General features: G+C 49.3%; 1 protein-coding gene across 1 annotated transcript; it reads left to right on the top strand.

Moving 5' to 3' along the window:
* The first annotated feature begins 11,777 nt into the window (after positions 1 to 11,777).
* LOC119279246 (glutathione transferase GST 23-like) lies at positions 11,778 to 13,101 on the top strand. The gene is made up of 2 exons (XM_037560563.1): positions 11,778 to 12,245; positions 12,328 to 13,101. The coding sequence occupies exons 1-2, from the start codon at positions 11,892 to 11,894 to the stop codon at positions 12,796 to 12,798; spliced, it is 825 nt and encodes a 274-aa protein (XP_037416460.1). The 5' UTR covers positions 11,778 to 11,891; the 3' UTR covers positions 12,799 to 13,101.
* Positions 13,102 to 13,801: the final 700 nt, after the last annotated feature.

Here is a 13,801-nt window from a genome sequence, read left to right as displayed (position 1 = left end):
GGGTTCAATCTCGCGGTGTCCTTTCCCAGTGACAGCAGGGGCAGCAAGGCACGTATTGTATTATTTCCATCGAGGATAAAAAGAGGGGTTTATATCATATTGCTTGAGTTTATCCCTCTACATCATGTCATCTTGCCTAATGCGTTACTCTGTTCTTATGGACTTAATACTCTAGATGCATGCTGGATAGCGGTCGATGTGTGGAGTAATAGTAGTAGATGCAGAATCGTTTCGGTCTACTTGACACGGACGTGATGCCTATGTTCATGATCATGCCTAGATATTCTCATAAGTATGTGCTTTTCTATCAATTGCTCGGAAGTAATTTGTTCACCCACCATAATATGTGCTATCATGAGAGAAGCCACTAGTGAAACCTATGGCCCCCGGGTCTATTTTACAGGATATTAGTTTCCCGTCAACTTGCCGCCATTTATTTTGCAATCTTTACTTTCCAATATATACAACAAAAATACCAAAAATATTTATCTTATTATCTCTATCAGATCTCACTTTTGCAAGTGGCGGTGAAGGGATTGACAATCCCTTTATCGCATTGGTTGCAAGGTTCTTGATTGTTTGTGCAGGTACTAGGCAATTTGCGTGTAGTCTCCTAATGGATTGATACCTTGGTTCTTAAAAACTAAGGGAAATACTTACGCTACTTTGCTGCATCACCCTTTCCTCTTCAAGGGAAAACCAACGCATGCTCAAGAGGTAGCAGTGCATCAAGCCCTATCATAGATTACCCCAATGTCACCTCGAGAATCCGCGAGTTGAGTGCCAAAACATACATCAAGTGAATCAATATAATACCCCATTGTCTCCACGGGTATTCACATGCAAGACATACATCAAGTGTTCTCAAATCCATAAAGTATTCAATCCTATAAAAGTGAAACCTCAAAGTTAAAAACCCAAGTCATCGCAACAAGATAGAGAGGGAGAAACACCATATGATCCAACTATATTAACAAAGATCGTGATACATCAAGATCGTGCCAAACCAAGAAGACGAGAGAGAGAGGGAGATATCAAACACAAAGCTACTGGTACAAACCCTCAGCCCCGAGGCTGGACTACTCCCTCCTCATCATGTTGCCGCTGGGATGATGAAGATGGCCTTCGGTGATGATTTCCCCCTTCGGCAGCGTGCCGGAACGTGCTCCCGATTGAGTTTTTGTGGATACAGAGGCTTGCGGCGGTGGAACATCTGATTTAGGGTTATTTCTAGGGGTTTATGAATATATATGATTTTTTGGCGTCGGTCTCATGTTAAGATGGGTTTTGAGGGGCCCACTACCCACCACGGCGCACCAGAGGGGGGTGGCGCGCCTTGGTGCCTAATGGCCACCTCCTTCCCCTCATGGTCCTCCCACGAAGCTTCTAGTGCCTCTTTTGTATAAAAAAATCATCAAAAAGTTTCGCTGCATTTGGAGAACTTTTATTTCTGCACAAAAAACAACACCACGGTAGTTCTGCTGAAAACATCGTCAGTCCGAATGAGTTCCATTCCAATCATGCCAAAATCATATAAAATTGTTCTAAACATGGCATGAATACTTCATAAATTATAGAAATGTTGGAGATGTATCATTTGTCCCTGATTTGCGGGAGAAATCGCGTTCGGACCAACCCGCAAACCGATACAGGACCGCGTTGGATGGCTTCCACGGTCCAGACAGCGCGCTCCGGATGGTTGCGGGAGGAATCCGGGTCCGCCTTGAAGGTGCCCTAAAATTGTTTGCTAACCAATAACAACATGTGTGCGAACGTACTCGTATTAAGCAATTTCAACTAATCTATATGCAACAATCTCGAGCGCTCGCCAACTGATTGCCAACGGAAAAAAAAGAACATGCTCGTTCGTCCCGTGCCTCTCCCATGAGAGGCCATGCGAACCCTAGCTGCCACCCATCCCAGGCCCCTGCTCCCAGCCCCTCCACCTTGCCACCCTACAAAGCCCGGCTGGCATTGGTGGTGGCGGGGATCTCTCTTCCTCCTCTAGCAGTTGGTCACAATGTGGGGCATGGACGCATGACGAGGACGTCGTGCCTGGAATGGGGCATGGCGGCGACGGTCAGTGTGCGGTGATGTGTCGGGGCCACGGCGGCTGAGTGGCGGCGAAGCAGGCACGCTGCGAGCACGGGGGCCTTGTGGTCTAGCTCGGCTGGACGCCCTCGTGATGGCTTGACCTGGATCCAAATCTGGCACTCGCTCGGCCGGCATGGGCTGCTAGCTGAGGGCGGCACGGGCCGGCGGATGCTGGTGGTAGTGGTGGGCTGGTGGTGGCGAACCCTCCACGTGCATACAGAGGAAAGGTTGTGGCTGTTGGGTGGAGGTCTTGGCTTCATTCTGTGGTGGCGGGGCATGGCGTATGGAGCCAATGGAGGGCATGGCATGAGGATCCAATGGAGGGTGGGGCTGACATGAGTGTGGCTGCTCGGCGGTTGGAGTTACCGGCTACCAAGAGCGGGCCCCCGTCTAGATCTGGGCTATCTAGTTCTGACTAGTAGGATGCCCGTGCTATGCTACGGGGTCACACAAGATTTGTAGATTTAAGTTATAGTGAGGAACTTATATGTTGCTATAGACAATTAAAAAAATACTGACACATTGATTGAACAATGTTATAGTTGATGTGTACATATTAAGCATGATCAAACATATGGTATCCAATCGATAAACCGTGTAATCGAAGCCAAACATTTCCTTTTTCATCTAGGTGGATTTAACTTATAGTGAAGAACACATATGTTGCTATAGACAGTAAAGATGCGATGTTATATTGTTGATCTATACATATTAAGCCCGATCAAACTAAACCGTGTCATCGAAGCCAAACATTTCCTTCTCCATCTTCGCCTCGCCAGAAGACTTGTTGTTTTCCCTACTCACCTTTCTCATTGCTCACTCTATCCAGAACTTGCCCAATACTGCAAGTTGCAGGAAACCACAAATTTTGTTTAGGGCATAATATAAAACTTGCCAACAGACACAAATTTAGTACATCCACACAGACACAAAATTAGTACTAGACCTGTTCTTACTCCAGGTTTTATGCAACTGGGAAAACCCTAAATAACTTACAACAATGCAATTGTGGTGGTGTTCAACAAGACATCTTGTCTTCTATTAGAAGTTTGGCACCACGCAAACAGAAAAGAATTCTGAGCAAAAACATTAGTCGCATGGTGACATGAAGTTTGCCGAAATTACAGAGATAAGCCATTCAATCACAACAATAGAAAATTGTTCGTGAACATACATGCAGTCCTAGATCAGTAGTCTTCACTGACGCCTACTACACGACTAGTTTCTTTGTAGACATATACTAAGATAAATTAGTTTCATTTATTTGAAACAAACTAACAGAAGAATAGATGCAATGGCCTCATCATGCTCGTCATTGACCCTTTGCGAAGCTGCCTTCTATCCTGAAATCTGCAGGAAAAATCAAAATCAACATTAGGGACACATTAGAACGAGCTTATCTCGCGAAATACACACCTAATCGAACAGGAAGTAAACTTAAAAAGAATCCATGACAGACATACATGCCCGTCTTCTATTGGCAGTTAGGCATCGGATCCACGGGGAAGGAGTAGTTCGCTACCGCCAGAAATCCTCTCTGCCTGCAACATCCGGGCATACTCATGGCGGTCCTGCCGCTGGTAGCCTCCATGGGAAGTGCCGAAGTAATTGACCATGGGTACCCCGAAGACGGCAAGACAACATTTCAAGACATCGAGGCTAGCAAAGCCCCTCAATCCGACTGCCCGGCCGCTCTTGCCGGCTCCCCGTCCGACTGCTTCACCCGGCCGACTGCCGGCTGCCGACTGCTCCACCCGGCCGGCTGCCGACTGCGCCAACCAGCCGGCTGCCCGAAGTCAACTGCAGCCCGGTCGGCTGCCGTCTGCCGACTGCTCCACCCGACCGGCTACTGGCTGCCAACTGCACCAACCAGCCGGCTGCCCTGAAGTCAACTATAGCCCGGCCGCTCCTGCCGGCTCCCCATCCGACTGCTCCACCCGGCCGGCTGTCGGCTGCTGACTGCGCCGACCAGCCGGCTGCCCGAAGTCAACTGTAGCACGACGCGACCCCGACGAGACGACCGTACCCGGCACTGTGCATGCATCACCCCAGCCATCATGTACAGTGTCACTTGTCCCTGGGCACTATTTATAAAGCGACCCAGAGGGCAAGCATGACACCCCATGGTGCCTCTAGCTAGCTAGCTACCATGCCTACATAGCTTACTTCCTAAGTTACCCCAATCCCTTATAAGCTAGCCATTCATCCATCCAGGAGGGGCTCGCGCATGCACACATGCTCATGCCCAGCCACAAGCCATTCAGCCACTAAGGCTGGCATGTTCATCCGGCCACCCACATATATACGAAACCAGATGCTTGTGGCACTGCTTTCAGATACAACTCCAGGAGCGATTCTGTACCAGATATATCACATATACACAGACATGCAGGAGTAGGGGTATTATCTCTTCAAAGAGCCCCAAACCTAGGTAATAGATTCATGCATAACCGAACATAATTTGAGCAGATAAAACATGCTGTCACATTTTGTATTGGAAATAGACTTCAATCTGTAACTTCTAACATTCACCATCAAAACTATGAGCATGGCTTTATGAAGAATATGCTCAAAAACTTATGATTGTCTTGGCCAAAATAAACAAACTGCATAGATATGTACCAATGATTTTTTACAATCATTACCTGGCTAACCGCACTCATGCAATGAGAGAAACATGGTAGTGCAGTACTACACATGTAGGGAAGTGTGAAAGGAACAGAGCATGTGATTCTGAATCAAACTTGCAACTCGTTCTCCGCACCAAAAATCACCAAAAAACACACCAGATGAAATACCTAGCAGCAATGTTTTGCCGATTAGACCACACTGACTCCATGAACATCCAATTCAATTGGGGTCTCAGGGGCTGCATGGAGGACTCCTGGACCTTCTTGAAGCACACCCTGAAGGAGAACTTCGTGCAAGCATGGACGGTGATCTAACTAGAAGGTACAACTCCACCAAGTGCTTAGGAAGAAAAATCTAGAACTATGAGAACCCCAAGAGCTGAAGCATTGCAAGCCCAGATATTCACCCAGAGTTAATGTCAAAAGCACCTGGTGCTTCTTTTTTTCTTAGGTGCACTTGTAAGTTGTAATGGATGAACTACATAACTGAAATAGATCAAACCAGCCTTTGTGTGCTGGCTGGTGCTTTGCTGGAGATCTAGTTACCGTTCAAAGGCCCGAACAGAAAAGATGCAGAAATTATGAACCTGATATTTATAGACCATGTAGTACATCGGATACTGTTATCTAACCCCAAACATGGTCGAGTACTTCAATCAATTCAGAAAAATCTCTTCTGCCAGGTTGAGGGCTTCCAATCGAGATGGAGATAGCAGCAAGGTGTGCAAGTAATGGAATAGAGGACTTATGTGGGAGGAGAGACCAGTTGTAGACGACATAGAGGTTCTAGGGGAGCAACGCTTACTCAAAGGGGATGGTCGTGGAGCGCTTCTGCCGGGAGGGACTACTAGGTGGCAACACCGTTGCCGAGGATGCATAGTGAGTAGCAGCATATGTGGAGGTCGGTGAGGAGAGGGGGAGGTGGTGGGCGGCGGAACTGCTGCATTAGAGCCTTGGATGAGGAAGCAGGAGAGTCCTCACGGACTCCAAGGACGGACAACACCGACAGCGAACTTGTCGACATAGGCGACGAAGGGGAAGGGGAAGGGGGAGGAGGAGATGGTGATGACAAGGGAAAGGTGTTGGGCGTCGGTCTGCTGCATCAAAGGAGTAGGCAAGAGACGCGTTGCAGACTCGGCGAACGGACGTCGCCGGTGGCGTACTTGTTGATGTCGGCGTTGTAGGAGACAAGCTAGGGGGAGGAAGAGATGATGGGGAGGAAGGTGGATGTGGGTGTGGGCGGTTAGGTTGCTGGGGCAGAGAGTAGCTGGGAGCGGACGCTGGTGGTGTGCAGAGCGGCAGCGGCCGCTGCCACTTCGATTCCACTTTTTTGCAGAAGGGTCGATTGCTTGGCTGAGTGGATAAGGCGGGACTGGATGAAGATGGAGGAAGAGAATGAGGGGTTTCTTTTTAAACGTGAAGTGGAGTTGCTCCTATGCCTCGGATGTAGATCAGACGGTCAAAAATGATAGATGGCAGGCACACCATCATCACCAACTATGATTTTTATAGGAGTAGAGAGATGGGGCAACACCCACCTTTCCCGAGTGTGATGGCTGGTAGTGGGCCGGCGTTATGGACTGGCCACCGGTGCGGGAGTTTGACATGGTCCTCCAGCCGGGGGTTAGTTGCTCCTCGCATGAGCTTCTCGGCTCTAGGTCACCTCCGGTCAGGCTAATGCTGGAGCTTGCGGGTGGATTGCGGGGCATATGCACGTTATGGCGTTAGTGAAGGATTGTGGCAGTGGTGGTCGATACAACGCTGGTTGATTGTTGGATCGACGCTAAAGGTCGTGGATTTGGCGTCATCTGAGCTGTGGGCTTGATGATGGCCGTCGGCAATCATTGGGTCATACCCCCTGGTCCAGCGAGATTAAAGCGGGTCGCACGCGTGGGCGCCCCTACAATGGCGGCGCCGACCCGGGCTCGGGGACTGATGTCGGGCTTCTCCTATCACGGTCTATGTTGTGAATTTGGCGGTTGACGATGTCTCGTGGCATGGATGCCGGGGCGGCAGCCCTGGAAAGCGGTCTGCATGGTTTTCTCTCCTGTGAGCACCATGACAGCGGTGGTGACTATATCTCTTGATCGTGTGGGCAGCGAGATGCATAGCGACGGGTGGCTCGAGTGCGATCTTTGTCTCTGACAGTGGTGGCGCCTCGATCCGGATCTAGGATTTGTACTCGTCTCGCTCTCCTGAAGACCCCGTACCGACATGCGGGAGCTACCGGAGGAAAGCCCTGCGCATTGGCACCGACGAGGTGACACCCGTGGGCGCCACTATCTTCTTGAAGAGGTCGTCGAGGTGACCATCTTCGTGTTCAGGTTCCGGGTGAAGACCTTGTCCATTGCGGACTTAGTAGCGACGACTCTTTGCGCCATTCTCCCTCCTGGGGGCGTTACCGTAGAGCTTAGGTGTATTAGGGAGTAGTCTGGCGTTGTTTGCAGATCGTCCTGTGTTATATTCCGGTAGTGTAATGTGCGTGATCCGATTATCTTGGGATCGGCTTGGTAAGAGGACCACTTCACCACATCGTATCATTCGACCATGTACTTTGTTCGACTGTTGCTTTATCTATAAAGCGGGGCGAAAACCTATTTCAAGAGTGCTCGCCAACTCCCATCAACATCTTTCTGAAAAATGGATCAACTGCTTCAACTTGGATGAGGCGCACCAATGGGCGATGGCAGATGGACATGGGGTTGAATATCTTTCTCTGCAAGGAATGGCCTTTCCAATTTGATTTTGGAGTATCTTTTCATTCAAACTAGAGTCCATTGTACCTTTGTAGTTTCGAGATTGCTAAATCTCAGTTGATGGAGACTTAACCAAGTCCCTGTCGATGTTTTATTCATGAGATCATACATCGAATGGAGATCCGTGCAAAATTCTCTTTTAAACATTTTCCTTTTTTTTATATGTTCGGCAACTTGCTAAGACTTAGTGGACTGAGATCTAGTCGCAACCATGTAGTTTATCGTTATCTGTTGGCAGTACCGTGCTTTCATCAATAAAGAAAAGGTACAAGGTGTTTTAATATTGTGTCTTCAGTGGCTTTGAGATTCATGTGATAGAATTCAAGGTGATGTCATGTCCTTGATCCGTCTCGTGTGTGTGTGTGTGTGTGTGCACGCGCGCGCGTGCGCGCTTGTGTGCGTGTGCATCTGCACGCGCGTGTGTCTGGAGGGTGGTCGTAACCGAGTCTGGCCTGATCAGTGAAGTGGTGGTAGCTTAATAGCTGATCGGAGAAGTTACCATAGATGAAGTATTCGATCACACGAGAAATCACGCTGAGATGTTGCCCCAAAATCTTATTGTCGCTCACTCTCAGTCGATTCAATAACTTCTCAAGGAATATTGTTTACGAGGGCTGCTCTTTCATACTCCCTCCATTCCACAATGTAGTGTTTCCTCTATCCACGTACTTCAAATTTGACCGTAAATTTAAATACCAAGATCGATTGTGACGGAAGCAAAAATTATATCCGTGAATTCGTATTTGAAAGAAGTTTTCAATTATATAATTTTTTCTCCCGCTGCAGTTGGTCTCGTTGGTTAAATTTATGATCAAAGTTGGACCTCGGAAAGTGTCGGCGCACTATATTTTAGAATAAAGGGAGTACTAACGTGCACACCAACGTCAAGGTGGGAAGAAGCGCAACAAAATAAAATTACCCTTCGTCACAAATTATTTGTAAAGCTGGATGTATATAGATATATTTTTAATTCTAGATACATAAATTTCTATTTATTTCTACGATAATTAATCGGGACGGAGGAAATACTTGTCAATGAGTTTCTTTGTGTAAGAGAGAAGAGAGGGCTAGATTTTGTGTCGTGGTGTGAGTTTCTCCTCTAGCACGCTCCCCTTTTTATGGCATCTTGCCCGTTATGTTTCAGGTATAGTTAACCTAACTCCTACAATCTTAAGTGGCAAAATTATTAAGCTACCTCGTTTGACTTGTGTTTTCTGAAGCGGAGCTGAATTTTAGAAAACAAAGCAATCTCAAACAGACTTCAAATATTGTGTCTTGGGTGGCTTCAAGATTCATGTTATATCAAGGTGACGTCCTCTCCTTGATCCGTCTCTTATATGTGCGTTTGTGTGCGCGTGCACGTGTGTGTGTGCGTGTGTGCGTGCGTGCGTGTGTGTGTGTGTGTGTGGAAGGTGGTTCTAGTCGAGCCTGACCTGATTGGTGAAATGGTGGTAGCTTAATAGCTGATCAGAGAAGTTACCATAGATGAAGTATTCGATTACACGAGAAATCACGCTGAGATGCTGCCCCAAAATCTTATCGTCTCTCACTCTCAGATTGTGCAACAACTTCTCGAGGGATGTTGTTTAGGACGGCTGCTTTCTCATACCAGCGTGCACACCGACGTCAAGATGGGGAGAAGCGCAACAAAATAAAATTACCCTTCGTCACAAATTATTTTTCAAAATGAATGTATTTGGACATATTGTTAGTTCTAGATACAGAAATTTTTATTCATTTCTATGGTAATTAAATCGGGACGGAGGAAATACTTGTCAATGTGTGTGTTTGAGAGAGAGAGAGAGAGAGAGAGAGCGAGAAGAGAGGGCTAGATTTTGTGTCGTGGTGTGAATTTCTTCTCTAGCACGCTCTCCTTTCTATGGCATCTTGCCCCTTATGTTTCAGGTACAGTTAACCTAACTCTGACAATCTTAAGTGGCAAAATTTTATCAGGAAAAACGCACCGCTTACCTTATTAGCTCAGCTTGATCACGGATTCACGAGGACAAATTTGTATGGAAGAACAAATAAGTCGTTGCTTTCTTTTCTTATTCTACAAAAATATGTGAAGCAACTCACCTTATGTTGACATTATTTATCCTCAATAATTTTTTTTCATGCCCCGTATGTCGAATGTGGTTTTAAGATTTGCAGAATTTCATTAGCATAGAAAACCAAGTGACTGGTAAAAAATGTACGAGTTCACGTCGGTCGTGAAATCCATAGAAAACCATGGACTAACACTAAAATGGGTGCCGACGATGAAAAACTAAGGGAACCCTCTGGAAGCGGCATCTTGGCTCTTGGGTGCATCTACATCCACGAGTGAACAATAAAATCATTAGAGATAGTAAAAAAAAAATGATGCAAAATGCTCATGTCCGTGAAGTCCGTTAGAAATAGTAAAACAAAATGATGCAAGATGCTCATGTCCATGAAGTTCGTGCCAAATTTCATGGAGTTTGGACATTTTATTAGCTCTCAGCAAAAATGACGAAATTCGGACTTGTGAGAAACTTTTGAAAACAACAATTTTCAGTGCCTATTTTGTCTTTTTTGCCACGAGCCTCTTTAATGTCATTTAGCCATGAAATTTTGCATGCACCCGGCGCACTGAAACATCTTGCATCCAAAAACAACTTAGATCTTTCACAATTTTCTGCTCATTTTTTATTTTACTGTTCACCGGACACAGATGAACCGGCAGCGAATCGTATATCTGAAGCCCTCCGCCATATCGAGTCCGTTCAAATCTCATCTCCTCTGCATTTATTCCTTGCTTTTGCGAATGAATGTGGCTAGATTTCAGTCGACTGAGATTTAACCAAGTCTCGATCAAGTGACATAACATGCTAGAGAGAAAAAAAAAAGAAGAATTGCATGAATCTCAATGCATAGATCTCACGGATATAGCATTGAAGTCTCAGTCGGCAAGACTGTTTGCGAATAGCCAGGGTGATAGTGTTCTTGTCGTGGACAGGGACGCATGCCGGCCGGATAAACCGCCGTGCACCACCAGCAAGCAGACCGGTATAGTGCAGCCTCATTGATGGTGGCGCTGTGAGAAATGTAGTACATGGAAATTAGGCCAGAGCGTGGCACGAGCCCGAGCCCACGACACGCGAGAAAAGCGCGACAGCGCGCGCGCACAGCGTCGGCAGCACAGCAGCAGCAGCTGATGGAAACGCTTCCAAGGAACGGGGGACTTTTGGTCGTGCCGTCTTGCCCCGGCTGCTGTTGCTGCCTTTCACCATCCCCAGCCCCGCCCCGGTCGCCTCCTTCCTTCTCTTTTGCCATCGCCCATGCCACGGTCAGGTCAGGTCCCCTCCGCGCTGTGTACGCACAGTCCTCGCACAATGAAACCATCGGCAAAAGCATGGCGCGTCGGGTTACAATTTTTTTTTTGGTTAAACAGAAGAGAACTGTGACTACGAAGTACGAACGACGGTAGAGATGCATCCCGGCGGGACAATAAATGCTTCTTGCCGGCCGGCCGGGCTAGTTCTAGAGCGCAGGTGGTCTTCAGTCAAACGCACCGCGAGATCCCTTTCCGGTTTGGTCGCAAACATAGTATTAGCCAGGGCGCATCGACCAAGGCTCGGGTTTTCTTATCTTATGTAAACACGCTTTGACCAGGCTTTCTCACGACCTGCTGGCTTTGTCTACACTATCATCTCTCATATTTCACCATCTTGATGCAGTGCATTGCACAGTGATCATCACGCCGTGAAAGTTCAACTCTCCCCACCATTCTCTCCACGGAGGCCAGACTACCGACCTGGCCGGATTGTGCCGCAAGCCAGCGAGCAGTATTGGGGAACAAGTCGAGAGCTCTCGATCAACGCGCCTGCTTTTGACTCGGTAATGCAGACGCAAATCCACCAGAGCTGCGAGGCAAAAGCTAGCGGAGACTTCTCTGTTGTGACTGTCGCACCGCTGGTCCAGCTCGCCATGATCCTCCCCGTGACAACTTCTTTTCACCGACCGGATAAACAAATCACTACAGTAAAAGTAAAGCACTGTAATTACTAAGCAGTAAGCAGGTTCACACTTCTCAGTGAGTAGAAAGTCGACGACGACTACGAGCCAGCCAGCACCGCTCTGTGTACCTTGCCGGGGAAGCCTCCCCGGCCCACCGCCCCTCGCCGTCTCCACCCACACACACCGTCCTTCTCCGGCGCGCTAAACCCCATCCAGCTGACATCCCGGGCCCACCCGACCACCTCACTTACGTGTGGGGCCCACCTACCACCCTCCCGCTCTATATAAACCCTCTCCCACCCTAGCTCCAAGCCACACACCAAAAAGAATCTCACTCCACTCCACTCCACTGCAAGCAACAATACAAACATCATCCGAGCATCCTAAGATCGACCGGAGTCCTTCCTTCCTTACTTTCACGTAGCCGGCCATGGAGAAGGCGGCGGAGAACGTTGACGCTGGCGCGGCGGCGCAGCTGCAGCTGAAGCTGTTCGGGTCGTGGGCGAGCTCGTACACGCACCGCGTGCAGCTGGCCATGCGGCTCAAGGGGCTCGCCTTCGAGTACGCGGAGGAGGACCTCGGCAACAAGAGCGACGCGCTGCTGCGCCTCAACCCCGTCTACAAGAAGGTCCCCGTGCTCGTCCACGACGGCCGCTCCCTCGCCGAGTCCGTCATCATCCTCCAGTACCTCGACGACGCCTTCCCGGCCTCCCGCCAGCTCCTCCCCGCCGACGCCTTCGACCGCGCCGTCGCTCGCTTCTGGTGCCACTTCGGCGACGACAAGGTATGCATACACGCGCACGCGGTGCTCGTGATGATTCTCTGACGCCCGTGGAACATGGCTGACCTGTTTCTGTGGAATGCAGCTTGGGCCGGCGGTGGGGGCGGTGTTCGCGTCCACGGGGGAGGAGCAGGAGGCGGCGGTGCGGCAGGTGCACGAGAACCTGGCGCTGATCGAGGCGGAGCTGCGGGAGGGGGCGTTCAAGGGCCGGCGCTTCTTCGGCGGCGACGAGGTCGGCTTCCTGGACGTCGTCCTGGGCTGCGGCTCCTACTGGCTGGCCGTCTTCGAGGAGGTCACCGGCGTGCAGCTGGTGGACGCCGAGGCATTCCCGCTCTTCCACGCCTGGCTGCGCGACTTCGAGGCGCAGGACGAGGTGAGGGAGACCATCCCCTCCATCGACCGCCTGCTCGAGTACGCGCGCGGCCTCCGCCAGATGCTGGTCGCCATGGCCGCCGGCGCCGGCGCTGGCGCAGCCTCGGCCGACGCCCCCACCGCCGCTCCGCCCGCCGCGGCACCCCCGGCCGCCACCACGGCTGACATCGCCGTGGACATATGATATGACCGCAGGCCGTGCACGCGCTGAACTGTGGTTTGTGTCGGTCGGACGTCGTCGTCGTAGCTACTAGCTAGTATAGTTTCCCGTGTTGTGCGGTGCCGAGCATGTGGCGAGGCGCCAAGAATTGCGCTGCTACCACTAAGTGGCGCAGTCTGGCTAGGTGTCGTTGATTTCTTTCTCTTCTCTTCCACTCTTTGTTATGCGTTGTGTGTTTGTAACTGGGAATCTTATGCGTTTGCTTCCTAGCTTTGCTTGTTTAGACATAATGCACGTGTGTGAGACTGGCATTTTCGTTGGATTCAACGGCCACATGAGCGAGAAGCTGACGCTGTGTTCCTCCTACCAACGAGTGGGTAGTGCGCATTACAGTTTCTTTTAACTGCGGGTAACTCTGGCGGACTGGTATCACAGTTTAGCAACGGTTTTCACCTCACAAGTTCACTATAGCACTATATTGATGCCAAGAGGGAGTGGAGTACAAGTCCGGCCCAAGTTGATTTATGTTAGTTCTGCCCCAAAATGCTGCGGTTAAACGTGGGTCAGGATGGGGGTCCAGCGGCGTGGTAACCATTTAATGCTACTGATTTTATCAACACCTGCTTCTGCAAAGTGTAAACTTCTCTACTATTGAGAATTCATTATCAGTGCGTGCGTTTGTCATGAAGCCTGCTGCTCATCCACACCGGCCATTAACTTCATGCCCTGCACCCAGATGCTGCATCATGCCATCATCGTGCCCAACTTGACAACTTCCGCTTGATGGTTTCAGTTAATCCCTATCACAAAACACGATCAAAGAAACTTATCTCCAAAACAAATCCAAGAAACCCAATAATCTCGTTTTGCAGCGGCTGGCAGAGCGCGCCGGCGCTGACGGCAATGAACAAAAAGAGTGCATGGGGACAAATAATTCCTACCGCGGGCGGCAAAATTGATAAATTTAACCTATGATCGAAATCAAATTATAGAATGAACTGTCCGTGAAACTATTTCACAAGGTTGA

This window comes from Triticum dicoccoides, chromosome 1A (assembly GCF_002162155.2).
Source record: "Triticum dicoccoides isolate Atlit2015 ecotype Zavitan chromosome 1A, WEW_v2.0, whole genome shotgun sequence".
Lineage (NCBI taxonomy): Eukaryota > Viridiplantae > Streptophyta > Magnoliopsida > Poales > Poaceae > Triticum > Triticum dicoccoides.
This window is presented reverse-complemented; position numbering and strand designations above follow the sequence as displayed.